The sequence below is a fragment of the Mercurialis annua genome, linkage group LG7 (assembly GCF_937616625.2).
Source record: "Mercurialis annua linkage group LG7, ddMerAnnu1.2, whole genome shotgun sequence".
Taxonomy (NCBI): Eukaryota; Viridiplantae; Streptophyta; class Magnoliopsida; order Malpighiales; family Euphorbiaceae; genus Mercurialis; species Mercurialis annua.
The window spans coordinates 594,765-613,314 of NC_065576.1; the positions used below are offsets into that span (position 1 = coordinate 594,765).

An 18,550-nucleotide genomic window follows, 5' to 3' on the forward strand; every position below is an offset into this window, starting at 1 on the left:
AAAAATAAGCTACACACAGAATGTAAAATTTGAATATAGAAAGCAGCAAAAAGATACTATATAAAGAAATCAAACCTAAAGATTTCCTTTTTTTTTTCAACTCGGTTTGGGATTCGAATAATGGGTATGAACCAACTTTAGTAGTCCTTCGTCGTTTCAACGAATTCTATCTAGTTTGATTTAAATTAGTCGGGATAATGACTCCGAGTCCGAAGATCGAGCAAAGTGTACCCGGAAAAGGCACTGGAAATAGAGCAAAGCCTACCAACAAAACAATCAAAGATATTTAATACTACTATACAATAAGAAAACAATGAATGAAGTGGATGTAACTTATAATTAGCATTAGTGTATGCTCAATAATACTTCATCTCCTTCCTTCATATGAGATGGAGTTTTCTCATAAGCCAATACAAAAGTAAACCGAACCAAATCAAACCGAACTAAACCAAACTAAAATCCCTTTTTTATGGGTTAAATTTAGTATCTGGTGTCATGTCATGCAGCAACTAGTATTATATAGTTAGAGCAAAGCAACCAAACAACATAAACAAGGGGCTCTTAACTCTCGTCTCCATCTCCAACACTCACACCCCACGCCATTTGTTTCTCTCTCTACCCACTTCTCTCTCTAAAACGCACGAACCCCAATACCCATCTCTCTCTCTTCACCAGATCTCTATATATCTTACCACCAAAGCCTCGATTTTTATCATTTTTTAACCTTTTCCTTTCGTTTTTTGCTCTACCCACCAACCAAAATCCAATCTTTTTCATCGGTTTGGCTGATTTTAGCCTCAAAGATCATTTTTTTAGAGAGGGGGAGTGAAAAAAAATGGCTAATGGGGGTGATGAGAAGGAGATATTAATCTTCAGCGATGAAGAGTTGAGAGAGATGAGTGGTGTGAATAGAGGTGGGGATTATATTGAAGTGACGTGTGGGTGTACTAGCCATAGATATGGTGATGCTGTTGGTAGACTTAGGGTTTTTGTTAATGGTGATCTTGATATCACCTGTGAATGCACTCCTGGCTGCAATGAAGGTTTGTTTTTCCTGTCTTTGTAGTGTATGTTGTTTTGTCTCACAGAAATCTTCTGGTTCCTTTGTTGAGTTGTGAAATATCTGGTTCAGTTCGAACCAATCTTTGGAAACTGCATTACCAATGTTGTTTGAGATTGCAGTGTCATTGTCTTGGTTTACCAAGATTTTGGGCTCGATTTTTCCTGTTAGGTGTACTAACTTAGCCTTAGTCTAGCCTATCTATAACAAAAAAATCCTTCTTCTATCATTCACTTTGTTATTTCATTACGATCATGTAAAGATATTCACGCTTTTTACTGTGGGAAAGAACTACGAAGTACACTCGCTGGCTTGAGTCAAACTGTAGTGTTGAATTCTATGTGGACCAGCATGCACTGAGATTTTTAAGCTGAGATGTGTTTTTCATGCTCATTTTTTGTGTGTATAATTCTTGGTACGTGAAGATGAGTTTTTATAGCTTGAAGTTTCATGGGAGGATAGGATACATCTTCTGACAGCACAGGTTCTATTATCTTCCACATTGTTTTATATTTTAACTGAGCAACAGTATGGCTAAAAGACCTGCCTCTCTAGCATCTAAACTCATGAAGATTGCTTTAAAGATCCACGTAAAATATCACTTTTCTTCTTTGTTTCTCCATCTGAAATCTCCCTTATATACCTAACTTGCCCGGGCACTTTTGGCTTCATATAGTGTTACTGTCTCCCTCTATCTCTGTAAACCCGCTATTCTGGGCCTCTTGCTGAACTACGTGCTATATTTATTGTCAAGATGATCATGCTAAGGCATGTATATATTATTTCTGTTGCTAAGATTGTGTAAGCTTTTAGCATAAGGTGGTTGGTCTTCATTCACATGCAATTTTCTCATAGGATATAAAGCTTTCATACTCTGCCTCAAAAAAATGTAGTTCCTTCCATCTAAATATTAGCAAATTAGTATGCTTTATGATATTTAGTTATTGCATTCTATTATATCAAACATGTAAAAGCTTTATTTTAAAATGTTTTTCAATTCTCTCCCCATTTTTTGTAATGGATTGGTGATTTTGATGACTAGACAAGCTGACTCCAGCTGCATTTGAGAAACATTCTGGGAGAGAGACAGCAAGAAAGTGGAAGAACAATGTATGGGTCATAGTTAACGGGGACAAGGTTGCATTGTCAAAGACAGTATTGCTCAAGTACTATAACGAAGCATCCAAAGGTGGCAATGGCTCTCACAGATCCAATAATGGAAAAGTTTCTCACCGTGATGAGTTTGTTTGCTGCAGTAAGTGTAAAAAGGAACGGAGGTTTCGCTTACGAACCAAAGAAGAGTGTCGAATTCACCATGATGCTTTGGCTGATCCAAATTGGAAATGTGCTGATCTGCAATTTGACAAGTTAGTTAAAATTTATTTTGCTTTACTTAACATGAGTTTAAGCTCTAATGATGTGTTTATACTTCTGAAACGGTAAGGTTTTTCCTTGAGTTTCCTTCTTCATGAAGCTTTTAATTAGAGCCAAATGTTAGAATGAAGCAACTTTCGTTGGCTGATGCACCACTAGCTAATCTGTCTTTTGAAAGTTGTTCTTGCATAGTATCCATTAAGTTTGTCACTGCAGCAAGCATTTTATACTGGTTTTGTGAGTGTTTAAATTTGAAATATTCAATTAAATCTTTGTGATTGGCTGTGATGCAGTCATTCTAAAATTGCAACTTATTTTTGTTTATTTGCATTTTTTGTTCATTGCCATGCTACTCATTTTTTTTCTTTCTCGTGGAACATTGTATTGACTAAATAAGTAGGTTTCTCGTAGTTCATTGTTTTTGCGATTTGGATTTGGATGATGAATTATAGCAGGAATAGGAATTAAGCCTAGAATTCAAAATTAGCTGAATAGAAGAATATAAGTATGTATAGAAGGATGCTCTAGAGGATGGCTTTTTCAATTAATATATCTCTCAGAATCTAGACTGGCTTTTATAAACATATGTATAGTAAGTTTTAATAAAATCCACTGCCAGCATGTGAAGAACATTAGTAATGGATCATTACTGTCATTAGTCGCATATTATATACTATAAAAATAATTATTTCCTTATATTTGGTAAGTAGCTGTTAATGTATTGAAGATGTGAGGATTTTGAAGTAAACAAATGCTTCTTGCTGTGAACTTGACTAGGAAAAATAGATTTGGCCAAAGTATGTGCAAATATGCACATAGAATAGAACGGGACATGAAGGCGGTCTTATTATGTGCTCCTATTCCTTTAGAACCCTACGCAGGCTTCATTTCTCATTTCTCATTCCATTGTTTGCATCAAGTTGTAGTGGCTGCATGTTTTCTATCTACATTAGCTACAATGCGATGATTTCCTACATTTTTGAGTTCAGCGAATACCGGAGATTGATGCTCTTTTGATATTTCAGAATAAAATGTGATGATGATGAAGAACGAGCAAGCAGACGGGTATATAGAGGATGCAGTAGATCCCCTACATGCAAGGGTTGCACTTCTTGCGTATGCTTCGGGTGTGAAATCTGCCGTTTCACAGATTGCAGCTGCCAGACTTGTACCGACTTCACAAGGAATGCAAAAGCATGAATAGTCCGTCTATCTTTAGTATTATCCTTTTCTTCTTTTCTATTTATGGTGACCCTTTAATGGCCATTAGTGCTCTTCTCCATCCTCATGTCCAACTATTAAGCCTAAAACGGCATTTTCTGATGTCAAACTAAAAAGATTTGCAGTCTTTGGGTTCATCATTAGTTCCCATTGGCGTTTGCAGAACTTTGAAATTTGTAACTTGTCCCTTCATTATTTAGCTTGTTAATGTCTATTATTATCTGCATATTTTTTGTTTATCACATTCCATATTGGGAGATGAAGTTTGTCGAAGTTATCTATTTTTAGCTATATACTCATCTTTGTGGAGCACAAATAAACCAACAAAGGTTCATTTTGCTCCCTTTAGTATGACTCAAATTAATTAAAAATAAGCTCATAGCTTTGGACAAATCAAAACACCCACATGTTGATTAATTCGGCTCGTGAACTAAGCAATATGAATTGGAGCCGAGGTGACAATATTATTGAACAAATGTCTATTTTAAAGGTGTTTTGTTTAGAGCTATGATATTTAAAGGTGTATTTGGAGAAATACTTGTGTGAACCTAGTTCGCCATGTAAGATTATGAACCATCCATTAAATGCATGACACGTGGCGTAATTAAATATCATAACCAATCAATAAATATAACATTAATTAGTGATCTTTTAATGGATGGTTCATAATCTTACATGGCGAACTAGGTTCACACAAGTATTTCTCATGAATTTGACCTTATTTGATTTTGTACATTAAAATCAATAGACACAAGGTACTAAAATATCCCTTGAAGTCTTTAAGTTGGATATGGTGCTGATGGCTAATCATTTTCATCTAAGCATGTCGGGTACAGATAATATTAAATTTAGAATAAAACATTTTTTAAAATTTTAACTATAATTTTAGTTTTAAAAAAACATTAAAATAAAAATAAAAATGTAAAGAAATAAAAGTAAAAGAATAAAATGGAAAAGTTGTGATGTCACGAAGACAAGTCACAAGCACATGGGGTTGGGGCATGAGTAGGTGGTTAATTGAATAGGGTAGATTTTTCGAATAAATTTCCATAGATCAGCAGGCAAAATACAAAGCACATACTTTAAGTACAAATACCAAAAGATAACACACTAAGTGGCCACATTTAAAAAGCCTACGATCCAGTCAGCCTATTCTAAGACATCGCAATATGGTACAGCAAAGAATCACTATGATGGATTATGACCTCTCCCACCTGAAAAACGACCTCTTCCACCTGTGAAACGACCACCACCACCCCCTCGATGGTATTGTCTCCTTCCACGACCTGGAGAGGAACCCGAATTAAATTGCTGGGGAGCTTGAACATTTCCAGGAATGCCAGCGGGTGAATGCAAGTTGTGGTTCTGCGCCATACCGAATCCGCTGGACATCATCCCTTGCTGTCCTACGTTCATCGCATTCATGGTTGGTTGAGTCGGTTGAACCTGTAAACCCATGCCAAACGGGGCTTGGTTAAAGCAATTTTGACCAATGCCTGCTGGCCAGGGCGAGGGTAGTCCAGTGAAAAGATTCGGCTGCCCACCGTTCAGAAGTGGCCCTTGACTAGGATTAAACTGTTGCTGGAATGGCATAGCATTTGTCATTGGCATCTGACAAGGGTGCTGAAGTTGATTCTGTGCAGGCCATGACATCATATTAGCTGGAACTCCACCAGGAATAAATGTATTCTGTGGCTGCTGTAAAGACAATCCATTATTCCAAATTCCATGAGGAGGTTGGAAAACGCCAACATTCGGTGCGCCTGGTGAGAATGGTTGAAAAAACCCAGCTCCGCTATTAGCACTAGAAGATGGATAATTACCCATTGAAGCTACAGCAGAGGCATTATGCTGATTTTGATTAGGCGGTGGTTGATCCCTGCCCGTCGATGCTTGACCCCTTGTTGGTACAATTTTTTTCCTATTGCCGTTCCCATTCTTATCCTTTGATCTCCTGTTTTTCTTGCTTCCAACTGTCTTGTCATTCATACCTCTCTTGGACATTTTCTTCATTCTCAAGTACTCTGCCTCCTTTTCATCATCAGAGAACTCAGCCTCAACTGACTCTTCCTCATCATTTTCACCAGATGCATCGTATCCTTTCTTGTAAATATTCTTTTCACTAAGCACATGATTTGCAAACTCAGGAACAAAAGAAACCGAAGTTCCTTGACCAATATCGGAAGGGACCTCACTTTCAGAATTGTATCTTACAATATAATATGGATTCTGAACAGGTCCAAATATCTCATCTACAAGCCCCAGTGGACATCGCTGTTCAGTTATCCAAAGGATGGAACCCTCATTAAGCGGGTTGTGTTTTTCCACAGCTTCTACAATGACTTGCGAACTCATTATCTGAAAATTGTTGACAACATTATCAAGCTGGTACATTCATATGAATTTACAAATCAACCTACAGCATGTAAGGTAAAAAAAGGAAGAGCCAAAAACAAGTACGAATCAGTAAGAAAATACAAGCATCTAAATTAAATAAACACTTGGGCTTGTATGGCTTACCGACAAAATGACCCCAACAGGCAACATGTGATGATGCGGCTGCAATGTAACATCTACAGGAGGAACCGGAGGGAGAAACTGTATATTTTAGTACAGTAATCAAGTTAGTATTAAGCCTAATAACAGATATACACATAACACAATGATTTAATCTCTCTCTAAATGTTCAGATATACATAAGCACAGTGCAGAAACATACCATTGTATCCGAAATGCATTTTCAAAAATAAATTGGGATATTAAAAGTACTCTAACGATTGTAATTTTGTAAAACAAGCAAGGACCACTAACGATGATCCATTAGGTACGAATTATATCCAGATTACAGCTCTATACCAAAATATACTCAAAGAGAAGTTTAAGAAAAACACTTGTTGGATATATTGGGAATTAATCAATGAACTCACAAATATTTGACCAATAGAAAATGCTCCAGCTTAAGATTTAACTGGTTTACAAAAACACAATCGATAGAAAACATTTGCTTTTAAGGTAAAACCTAGCCCAGATAACTAAAAGGGGTTCCAACGGAGTGATCAATTATCTTCATTTGTAATACTCTAACACAGCCAAAGTGATTTCAAATATCTCTCACATTGAAAGCTATCAACCCAATGTATTGTCACAGCTACAAGTATGCAGATATTCTAGACTTATCTCAAATACATCAGGTAAGAAACCATATAGATTAAACAGAAATTTATCCTTATACCCAAACGAAAAAGGAAAAATGTTTGGTGCGATAACTTACTTTAAGCTCATTTTGTGATCTAATAGGGCCCTTGGAAACACCGGCATCCTCTTCCTCATCAATATCATCAAATTCAATTCCATTCCATTCAACCACATCATCTTCATCCTCCTCTTCTTCCTCGTCAATCTTACTATCCACCTGCTCTCCATTCAAATCTCTTATCTCGCCTTCCTCGACCTCACCCTCTTCTCTCTCTCCCTTTAGTTGCTTGTTCACTTCCTCTTCCTTCTCCTCCTCTTCATCCTCATCATCGTCACTACCAGAAGACGATGCCGATGACGAACTGCTTTCACTTTCAGATTCCGAGTCACTTCCACTTTCGTCCTCATCGATCATTACCTCATTACTCACACCACTCTCAATGACATCCACTGAACTTGACTCTTTCGCCAAACTAAGATCGCCTATATTCTTCTCATTACCCGCTATATCACTCATGTGACCACTCTGATCAGAAATAACCAAACTCGGAGCAGCAGCCAAACTTCCCTTACTAATCTCGACTCCATCGCCCACTATTTCTCTCTCGACAACAGTCTCATCACCACAATCAGTATTACACTCACCAACCAAACTAACCTTACCCATCTCCTCTTCAATAAAACAGCCTAAATTTCCCAGTTTTTCGTCCTTAACCGTCGCAAACCCGCAAGATTGATCTTCAATAACTAAATTAGAACAATCTATAACTGGGTTTCTTTCCAAACCACAATCTTTATCACCCACTCCCATCTCCATAACACTACTCTTATCAGAGCCCTCCATTTCAATCCTATCCAATAAAGAAACTTGATCAAGGTCAGGGGCACCTTGAAAAAACTCTCTTATAGAATCAAAATCGATAAAAGAATCATCAATAGAAAAATCAATGAACTTAGGATCCAAGAATTCACCTGATTCCCGCAAAGATTTAAGCTTAGAGTCTTGATTTTGTTGTTCTTCTTCAAGAATGGTGGTGGGTTCATTTACAAACCCTACCATCTCTAGGGGTAGTAAGATTGCAGGTTTTTAATAGGGCAAAGTTTGAATTGCAGCGACTGAAATTAAATTTCATAGCTGAAAAAAAGGGAAATGAAATGAAGGAAAATTGATTTTATAGTAATGGGAGTGCTGAATTGGAAAAATGGTGGCTTGTTAAACCCTAGAAAGACGCTAGGGTTTAAGGGGTGCATTGGCGGAATAAAAACGAAACAGAAGAATAACAGACATTTTGCTTAAACGCGTCGTTTTGTGGTGGGCTGTCTAGCTTCGACTATACAAGAGGCCAACCCGCCGAAGAAAGGCCCATTTGTTATTGTTAATTAACGAAATTACACTCAAGGTTTGATTATAAAAAATAATTCCAAAAATACTTGAGCATCTTATTTTTTTTTCTGTCAACACTTCATTCCACCTTTTTATTTCATCTAGCATTTGATTCCATATTTTTATTTCATCTATCACTTAATTTCATTTTTTTAATTTCATACAGCACTTAACCCAACCTTTTTATTTCATCTAACATTTAACTCTATTTTTTTATTTATCCAACATTTAACTCCATTTTTTTAAGATTTAGAATTTAAATTTTAAAATTTTAGAGGTTTAGGATTTATGATTTTAGGGTTAGAGTTTAGCATGATTTAGGATTTAGCATGATTTAAGATTTAGGGTTTAAAATTTAGAATATAGGGTTTAACATGATTTAGGATCTAGGGTTTAGCATAATTTAGGATTTAGGGTTTACGATTCATGATATAGGGTTTAGGATTTAGTATGGTTTAGGGTTTAGGGTTTAGGGTTTAGTATGGTTTAAGGTTTAGGGTTTAGAGAAATAAGATTTTAAGTGTTAGGTTTAATGTTTTTATTAAATCAAGTGCTAGGTGCAATTTATTTTCTTTTGTAAGTATTGTTCGCAAATAAAAACGAACATAAGTATTTTTGAAATTATTTTAACAAAATCAAGTATTTTTCAGCTTTTTCCTTGTTAATTTGCTGTTGTTGGGCATCATTTGATAAAGTTACTAGGATTTTTTAAAAATATCATAAAAACAATACTCTCTCTCCTCCATTCTGTTTTTTTATGAATCTTTCTCTTCCATTCTAATTAAAAAAAAATTTATGAATCTTTCTCTTCCATTCTAATTAAAAAAAATCCCGATGGATATTGTTTAAGAAATTTTACTAATTTTATTTTTATATTTTTATATTATATTAAAAATATCATAATTTTTTAAAAATATATTTTTAAAATGCATTAGTTAGAGAAGGTAAAAGAAAAAAAATAGTGTGAAAAATAAAAAATTTCAAATAGAATGAGACACATAAATTTAAAATTTTGTTCAAATAGAATAGGACGGAAGGAGTATATGAAAATAACTACAAAGATACTGATTGATTTAAAAAAAAAAATTAATCTCTGGTTGTGAAAAATAATTAAATCAAACCAATCCTAAATTTTAAAGTCTGACCACTACTTCCATAGTCTACGTCCAGCAGCCGACGGTTATCGAAGGAAACTATCGGCCACTTCTCCTCTACTGACGACTCTGGTGAAAATTTGTCATTTACCGACCACCACACGCGACGGTTTCCGGCAAAAATTGTTGTCCACTTAATGCCACTGGCCACCGCCCATCGACAATCACCGAGAGAAACCTTCGTCCATCTAGCATCGCCCAATCGGCAAAAACTGCCAGCCACCACTGACCACCGCCGGCCGCCATCATCCTAAAAAGACAAATTCAAACCTAAGTAAGAATTTATTCGGAAATGGATATTTTTATAAAAATTCGGTCAAATAAGCATTGTTAAAACTAAGTGAACTAATAAAAATTCTTAAGTAGACTCAGTCTACCACGTTATCCATAGAGTAGCCAATTAAATTATAACATGTCATTAAAATAATGACATTATCGTAATTTTGGTTGTTACTTATTTACACCTTTAAATGGTAATATTACGATATTGCCAATATTTTAATGACGTGTTATAATATGATAGTTTTTGTCTATGGATGACGTGATAGATTGGGTCTACCTAAGAATTTCTCGTGAATTAAATATAGGTGTAATGTAATCACTTTTTCTTATTAAAATATAGGATGTAATTTTTTTTAAAAAAATAAACTTATTTTTATAATTGAATAAATTATAGAATGAATTATTATTTTTAGGGTGCTTTCTAACTTTAATATAAATTTTAATGTTGTCATTTAAAATGTAAGTTATTAATTTTTTTATAATTTAAAATATTGTGGAATAACTTCAAAAGAATACGGAAAATATTAAGTTTAAAGGCGCCAAAAATTACAAACTTTCACGTGTTTTTGGTATTTAACATAATCTTTTAATTTTGACATATTTAATATGAATTTTCTAATTTTTTGCAATTAAGATCACATATGTTTTTTTTTTTGTAAAATAGTGTCATTTTACATTCAAAACGTCGCCGGTGTCTTTAATTGCAAAATGTAATTTAGGTAAGTTATATGTTATAGAATTAAGGAAAAACTCATTTTCAAGTCCATAAACTATACCTGTTTTGTTTTTATGGTCTTTAAACTATTTTTTGTTTTTATCTGATCCTTTAACTTAGCGAAAAACCATCTTCCAGTCCCTAAGTGCCAAATACGACCCCGTTTAGGGTATCAATTTGTATTTTTAAAAATAACTAAACAACGTCGTTTTTATCATTCAGAGATTTAAAAATGCATTTTCGCTTAGTTGAAGGACTAAATAAGGACAAAAAATAATTTAAGGATTAAATAGATAAAATAAATATAGTTTAGGGATTTGGAAATAGGTTATTCCTAGAATAAATCCATGAGTGATGGGGATGTCAGTGTCGTATCGCTGCTCATTCATGTTTACAATATTATCTTCACCCGTGCCTAGGTATAACTCCAATGACAACCTAGTTGACTTCTTTTTCTCGATAATAGTTGACTTATGTTAAGAAATATTATACTCCCTCCGTCTCGTTTAAGAAGGGGCAAATGAGTTTTACACAAAAATTAATAAAATAAGATAATATTTTATTTTGTCATGTCTATCCCTATTTATTAGTGTAATTTCTCCTAATAATAGTATAGATTTATTGTAAATTGAGTTGCATTTAATACATATTGAAATAACTAAAGGGATAAAAGTGGAAGTTCAATATAAATTGGCACAGAAAACGATATGACCTTCTTAGATGAGACAAATAAAAATGGGATATGTCCCTTCTTAAACGGGACGGAGGGAGTAGCATAGATGGGACCAATACTGTTTCAACTCTTAATTAGGAATGGTGTTTAATTAATGTTGCAAGTAGAACTTCGAAGGAGTATCCAATAAGCAACCACCTGTACAATTGTAATAATCATAAGGGGTTTATGCCTTTGTTAGCCGGAGAAATTTCCAATATTGTTGAAGTCCTTAAATTTTCTTTTTGGTAAGATTAATATAGTTTAGTGTTTAGAAATGTATTATCCTTTACCATCATAGATCTTCCGTATTCACACATTAAATAGATAGTAGTTTTTCAAATCGCAACTCACATTCAACGTGATTATCTAGCGAATAAACTCATGCTTTAAATTATATTTGCAATGCCAATCGCGATACAATTTCTTTAATCATATCAAGTAACGAGTTGGGTAGATCAGTATTTAAAGATCGACCGGGTGGGTTGATGGTGCAATATAGTAAGATATTAGTTAACCCTAAATGCTAAAAAGGGAAAATCAGAATCTAAGAACATAGGAAAAGAGTAGTTATTGCAGTGAAGAAATTTAAATATTTGGACCAACCAAAAGCGAGACAAATAAATAGTGAAAGCTGGAATCTATGGGCAGCCATGATTATAGGTACAGACCCAAGTACATAACCTCATTTAACCGCAAAGGTAACGATCATCTGCAATGCAAGTGCAACATAACATTACAGCTGTCTTATTATTACTATTCATTTCCCAATTTGACCTTCCAAGTGCAACGGTCCCTGCAACTGCATGCCCTAATCCTAAACTGGTATTATCCTTGTGTTATTGGTCAGCCTATACTTATGAAAATTAGGGCATTTCATAATCTATAAATACCTAAATAATAAATTCATGATATTTTGGAAGTCAACCTTATTCTTTTTTTTTCCCCTAGTAGATTACAAAGCACGCTACCAAGCAAACTACTAGAAATTAGAGTATTGTCGTCTGAGGGACGCTTTCTCCCTTTGCACTAGTTGATGGGCCTCCTATTCTTATCTCTTTTAATCCACCTGAAATGGCAGTGATCAAAGGCAGTTTTGGCTAGCCATATATCGTGGCAGAGTCCCCAAACTCCAGCCAACAGGCATGAATCCTGGTTGACGGAGTCGACGATCTGAATGGCATCTCCCTCAAATATCACTTTTCGCCATCCCTTACTTTTGGCCCACCAGATGGCTTCCCGAAGCGCTAGGAATTCGAGGATACCCGGATCCCAGATTCCTCTGAATGATTTAGAAAAAGATTCTTGAATATTGCCCTCATTATCTTTAACTAAGCCTGCCACAGCCCCCGACTTCAAATCTTTTAAAGTACCACCATCATAGAAGATTCTGATATAGTCCTCTCCAGCCTCAGGGAGTCGGGTATATTGTCTGCTTCTAGATGGCCTATGAACTTTCTAACTGTCTTTTTCTGTTGAGTTCTTGAAGCTGTGCATCGTGGAACTCCTTTCTACTTTTAGCTGCATGGAGGTTCGTTTCTTCCACTGACCAGGAATTTTGGTGAAAATTTTTTGAATTCCTAGCTTTCCAGATAGACCATAGGGTAAAAACCCATATTTGCATTAGGATTTCTTTTTCCTCTTTGTCCACAATAGATTGCATGATGTCCTTCCAAATCTTATCCATTGGATCTTCATGGACTCCTCTGGCATCCAGTCTCAATTCTGATAAGAACCAAACACGCTGTGCAAATTGGCAACCAAAAAAGACGTGGTGTATTGTTTCAGTGTCACCACAATGTGGGCAGGAGAAGCTCGTTTTCAGGCGATAGTTCAGTGCTTCTGAGACCGGAATGCCCTTATGGAAAATTTTCCAAATGAAGATGTGGATCTTATTTGGGATTTGCAGCTGCCAGAACTGTTGCCAATCCTTTCTAGAGAAAGCTCTTGGCATGTAATGGTTTGGCGCTTCTTCTGTCACATTATTTAGAAAGATATAGTAGCCAGATTTGACCGTATATTTACCATTAACGGTGAAGTGCCAGATGATCCTGTCAGCTGCCAAGCATGATGGAATTGGGATTGTGAGTATGGCCTCAACATCTTCTCTATTGAACAGCGAATTTAGCAGACCAACTTTCCATTGGTTGTGAATGGGATCAATCAGATCACTAACTCGAGCTGGAACATCATTTATCAAAGTATTCTCCCTAGGACTTAATCGTATCGGTTGGTCACCAGGAATCCAAGCGTCTTGAAGAGTTCTAATCAGACGCCCACTATTACACTGCCATCTGGTACCGACCCTAAGTAATGCAATACCCTTCAGCAGGCTCTGCCATCCCCAGGAAGGATTACAGCCTCTAGAGGCCTCCAGCATAGTGGTCGTTCTAAAATCTTACTTGAACTTCTATTTTTATCTAGACTTGCTATTCAAATTATTCTAATATTTAATCTTTTGAAATTGTTTACGGAAAACAGTGCATTACACTAACTGCGAACATGCGTGATTGAATTTTAGATGTCTACTTAACTAGACGTGTTGGAAAGACGAGCTACATAAACAAAACATCTTTTAACAAATAAAATATGGACGTATTGAATAACAAATTTTAAAAAGGAATCAGACAAACATAAAAATCTCTAATTATTCTTAAATGAAATAAAATATGATGTCGTAAATAATTTTATTGTTTAACATCCATTGAGCGGCATCCTTATAACTTCCGTTTATAAAGGGCGCATTAATTAGAAAACAAATAATACGTAGATATTTTGAATATTACATTGGCGCCATTTTATTTGTCATTTTTTATTTTCACACATATTATGAATACGTTACATAATATATATAGTTACATTTTCATTCATATCGCCCATTCTTGTTTTGGAAAATGACACTCTCATTATTCTATATATTACACTCATTAAGTTTAAGGGTAAAAATATATTTTTCAGGACTTAATTAAGAAAATGTAAAAAGTGACAATAAAATGGGACAGGAGAGCAATAATTTTTAAAAACAAACAATATAAATAAAAATGGGAAATATGACGCTCATTAATCTATATATTACACTCATTAAGGTTAAGGATAAAAAAATATTTTTCAGGACTTCAGAAAATGTAAAAAGTGACAATAAAATGGGACAGGAGAGCAATAATTTTTAAAAACAAACCATATAAATAAAAATGGGAAATATGACGCTCATTAATCTATATACTACACTCATTAAGGCTAAGGATAAAAAAATATTTTATCCTTAAAATAAAAATGGGTAATTGATTTTGGAGGTCACTATACTTTTTAAAAATTGCAAAATGGTGACCGAACTTCAAAACGTAACATTTTAGTTACTATACTATTTGGTCACCGAAGAAAATTATTTCGAGTCGATTTTTGTTGATTGTGTGTATATATGAAATATAAGATATTATTTGTTATAAATAATCAAAATTTGATTACTACATATGTATAATTTGACCGTAAAACACTTAAAAACCTTTCAAAATCACATATTTAAAAGTTCAGTAACCATTTTGTTATGTTTTGAAGTTCGGTCACCATTTTGCAATTCTTGAAAAGTACAGTGACCCCTAGAATCAATTACCCTAATCCATTAAAAAGTTCATTTACTTATGAAAATTAATTTGCAATACTTATTCAATTTCAATTTTTGAAACATATACCCATAAACTGCAATGCGAAAAAAATAGTGAATTTTATATAATTAATAAAAAGACCCTATATATATCCAACCTGCAACTGCAATTAAGCTCTCTGCTTCAGCCATTACTTGTCTTAGCTACATTTGCCCTCCCCATTAATGCTGTCATCATCTCATTTCACAAAAAAGAAAAAAAAAAAGATCTGCACAACTTTAATTCTTCATCTTCTCGATCTTTCTTATCCGGAGGCTTAGCCCAAGTGGTTAAGTCGCTTCAGAGCATTTTTACTGTCTCGACGTGGAATTTCAGACTTAAATAGAGCTAGTGGTTTAAAATCGGTTAAAAAAATAAAAAATTTAACTACTAACTACTAAAATAATTAAATTCTACCTCTGTTTAGAAGAATCCTTACTCGTAATCTCTCAAAAATATGGTCCCATATAAAATAGAGAATATATATTTATATAGATTGAGAATACAATAGGGTTAATATTATTATTTAGAGGAAAAAGAAACCCTAGAAGGAGAACAAAATAATATTGAAATGAGAAATGAAAATATCATCGGTAAGTTCGAAGAATGGAGCCACAAAAAGTACACATGATAGCTCTCCAAGACTTCCAATAAAATGGGACAAAACAAAATCTTGTACAAGTTTTCATGTCAGCAACGCTGGCTCCGCCACCGCATCTCGAGCAAATTCCGGCCGCCGGTTTACTTCTCCTAACTTTTCTGGTCTGATCAACGAGAAAACAGAAGCATACCATGATGTTTATTTTGACTTTGAAGTGTAATAAGAATGTTCTGAGAAAGGCTTGAAGGAGAGAAATAAGACACGTTACTTTAGCGTAGTTGGGTGTAGAGCATTTATACTACAATACAAGTGTTTAAAATCGGGCAATCCTCAACCGTTGATTTAATGATATAGATTTGGGGTTGAGTATTAATTAAGAGGGAAGTTGTTGTCTGGTTTAACGTTGCTAATTTGTTCTCTTTAATTATGTCCTAATCTAATGAGGCATGTGGGTTTGTGCCACGTGGAAAAACAGTTGGTATGTAATAATGGGGCCGGTGATGGGGGTGGAGAACCTGGGATATGATTAGGGACAGGGTCACAGAAGTCGGCAAGAGAGATGGGCAGGGCAGCCGTTGTTCTAGAGACTAAGACCATTCGGTTGGCAAATTTTTAGGTTTTTGTTGTTTTTTGGCTTTCTAAACATCAATATATTTACGTCCCTTTCATCTATGTAAGTATGTAATTAAGGCGTTTACGTAATTTAAATAAAATTATAAATTCGAATTGTACTCATATATATAACTGTTTAAAATTTAAGGTTCAAATTTGTTTTTCGCAAGAAATTAACCTACACGTCTTAAACGTGGAAAAAATTAAATGTGTCGTTTTATATTTCTCTATACCAATAAAAAACTGTGTTTTGATATCGTATAGCAATGATCCTTTTCTCAAACTAACTGAATAAATCTTACGCAACATAAAATTTTAAATTTCAAGCGGTTATATATATATTGAACTTGTATTTCATTTAAATCAAAAGAATCCCTTATATGTTTTGACTATGGTATTTTAAACCTACTAAAAAAGAGTGTTCATATAAGCAATTTACGGTAGACAACACCCGTTCAGCTAAGAGTTAAGTATTTATGAAACTAGCGAAACAATTAATATGAAGCACCGATACGGACACGGGTACGGGTACGGACACGGGTACGGGTACGGACACGGGTACGGGTACGGGGAACGGCATTTTAGAAAAAAAGGGGACACGTCAATTTTTTTTTAAATATATATTTACTCGTATATAAGGTTTCAAGATGGAAAAACACTAAATATTATATCATAAGATGCGTAAGTAATACGTAAGTTAGTTGAACTAACAATTCCAACATAAAAAAGTGAGTTAGGGTTCTTTTTTTTAAGAGAGGGAATGCTGCAATTTTTTTAAAATAGGGCTGCCCTATTTTTAAAAAAATAGGGGCTACTGTATTTTTTTTTAAAAATAGGAGCTGCTGTTTTGTTTGTTTTTTTCCTTCTAAAACAACCTACTGCTTCTTTTTTAAAATAGAGAGTTGCTGTATATTTTTTAAATTAAAAATAGGATTTAGTTTATGTTTTTATCTAATTGTATTTGGGTTTGGACCTATTTATTTAATTTTTTTATAAAAAAAAATCCATACAAAAATTATCTAAAATTAACTAAAATGCTACTAGAAGTGTCCCCGAAGTTTCCCCGGCGTGCCCCCCCTTTGACCAGTCAAAGGTACGGGGACACGCCACGTGGCGTATCGGGTACGTATCCCCGCCGTGTCCCCCGCGTGTCCCCGTGTCCCCGTGTCGACCCCCTAGATACGGCACTCCGACGGAGTGTCGGTGCTTCATAGCAATTAATAAATTTTTAAATAAGTTGTAGTCAATTTAGTAATGGGTTAATTTGACAAAGAAAAATAAAACGAGTAATGGGTAAATTTGATAAAAGTATGTAGACGAGCAACAATACATCACATAAACTCAAAACAGTAATGGAAAAATTTGATAAAACTTAAAAAATTAATAGACCAAACTGACAAAATTTAAAGAGTGTTTTGATAAGAACATTAAAATTACAGTAGATACATTAATTTTGTCAAAAAGAAAATGTCGTAATGTATGGGGAATGAAGTGTATAGTTTATTAATGTGAATATGGAGAAAAAGATTGATGAGAATGGCAAGACATGAACCTTCAAGTTCTCAACCATATGAAGGAAACAACATAATGTTTCTGTTTCACATGGGCACCCATAAAGATAAATTGGTATTGTCAATTGTGCAAATTAAGTACAATTAAAGCATTTATTTATATTGAGTTGAAGTTGGCATAGATATTTATATAGTTTGAATAAAAAAGCATCCATATATTAAAATTGCATACTTATCTTAAACCATAAGTCATAATTAATCAAATTCAAGTGGAGAAGGAAGGAGATGTTTCCATCTTTACATATTGCTTCAACAATTGATTTGATGGCACCCCATCATTTTTAATTACTTTAATATTCATCATTATTAATTGCTCACACCATCTTCTGCTAGTTGTTATTTCAATAAATTGGAAAGATTAGTTAAAGTTAAATTTATCATTTTTTAAAAAGTATTAAAACTTGCATCTTGGCTCGTTTTACTCTATACACGATTTATTAAAAAAAATATTTAAATTGAAGCTAATGTGAAAAGGGTATAATAATTGGTTAATTTGAAGTTGAGGGAGTAAGACATTTCTTGCATATGAAGTCCTATATATAAAGATCATGCATCAAGCAAACTTGCAACTGATCTAGAGAAATATCGGAATGAACCATGTATCCAATCTTGTGCTCTAGGTTGAACGATGCCAAAAAATTTGCTGCAAAATTAACTTCGCGGTACACATGCCAAACTTGGACCACCTACAACTTGAATAAAAGAAGTGTATGAAAAATAGCACAAAAATGTTAGCTATAACGACAAATCTGAGAGCTTCCGAACTACATCTAGATTATCAATCTCTAGAATAATTCTTTTAAATCCTAACTCCCAGCTTAACCGAAGACCATTGTAAACGCTCCAAAGCTCAGCTCCCAGGATCGAAGACTTTCCAATTATCATTGAGAAGCTACTAATCCACCGCCACTTAAAATCTTTGATAATATCATCGACTCTGCCTATACCAAAACTGCTAATCCACCGTCACTGAAAATTTCTGATAATACCATCGGCTCTGCCTATACCAAAAGCTGCATTGTAAGCAC

The 18,550-nt window shown here is 34.4% G+C and overlaps 3 protein-coding genes across 3 annotated transcripts; 1 reads left to right on the top strand and 2 right to left on the bottom strand.

The window, feature by feature from the left end:
- The first annotated feature begins 394 nt into the window (after window positions 1-394).
- LOC126655406 (protein ULTRAPETALA 1-like) lies at window positions 395-3,869 on the top strand. Its single transcript, XM_050349587.2, has 3 exons — window positions 395-1,043; window positions 2,103-2,427; window positions 3,460-3,869. The coding sequence occupies exons 1-3, from the start codon at window positions 836-838 to the stop codon at window positions 3,632-3,634; spliced, it is 708 nt and encodes a 235-aa protein (XP_050205544.1). The 5' UTR covers window positions 395-835; the 3' UTR covers window positions 3,635-3,869.
- Window positions 3,870-4,686: 817 nt separating this feature from the next.
- LOC126655882 (uncharacterized) lies at window positions 4,687-8,105 on the bottom strand. The gene is made up of 3 exons (XM_050350226.2): window positions 6,927-8,105; window positions 6,176-6,253; window positions 4,687-6,013 (listed from the first exon to the last, which is right to left on the bottom strand). The coding sequence occupies exons 1-3, from the start codon at window positions 7,908-7,910 to the stop codon at window positions 4,844-4,846; spliced, it is 2,232 nt and encodes a 743-aa protein (XP_050206183.1). The 5' UTR covers window positions 7,911-8,105; the 3' UTR covers window positions 4,687-4,843.
- A 6,694-nt stretch (window positions 8,106-14,799) lies between these two features.
- On the bottom strand, window positions 14,800-15,627 carry LOC126656374 (uncharacterized). Its single transcript, XM_050350931.2, has one exon. It carries the CDS (start codon window positions 15,530-15,532, stop codon window positions 15,326-15,328), a length of 207 nt encoding a protein of 68 aa, XP_050206888.1. The 5' UTR covers window positions 15,533-15,627; the 3' UTR covers window positions 14,800-15,325.
- Window positions 15,628-18,550: the final 2,923 nt, after the last annotated feature.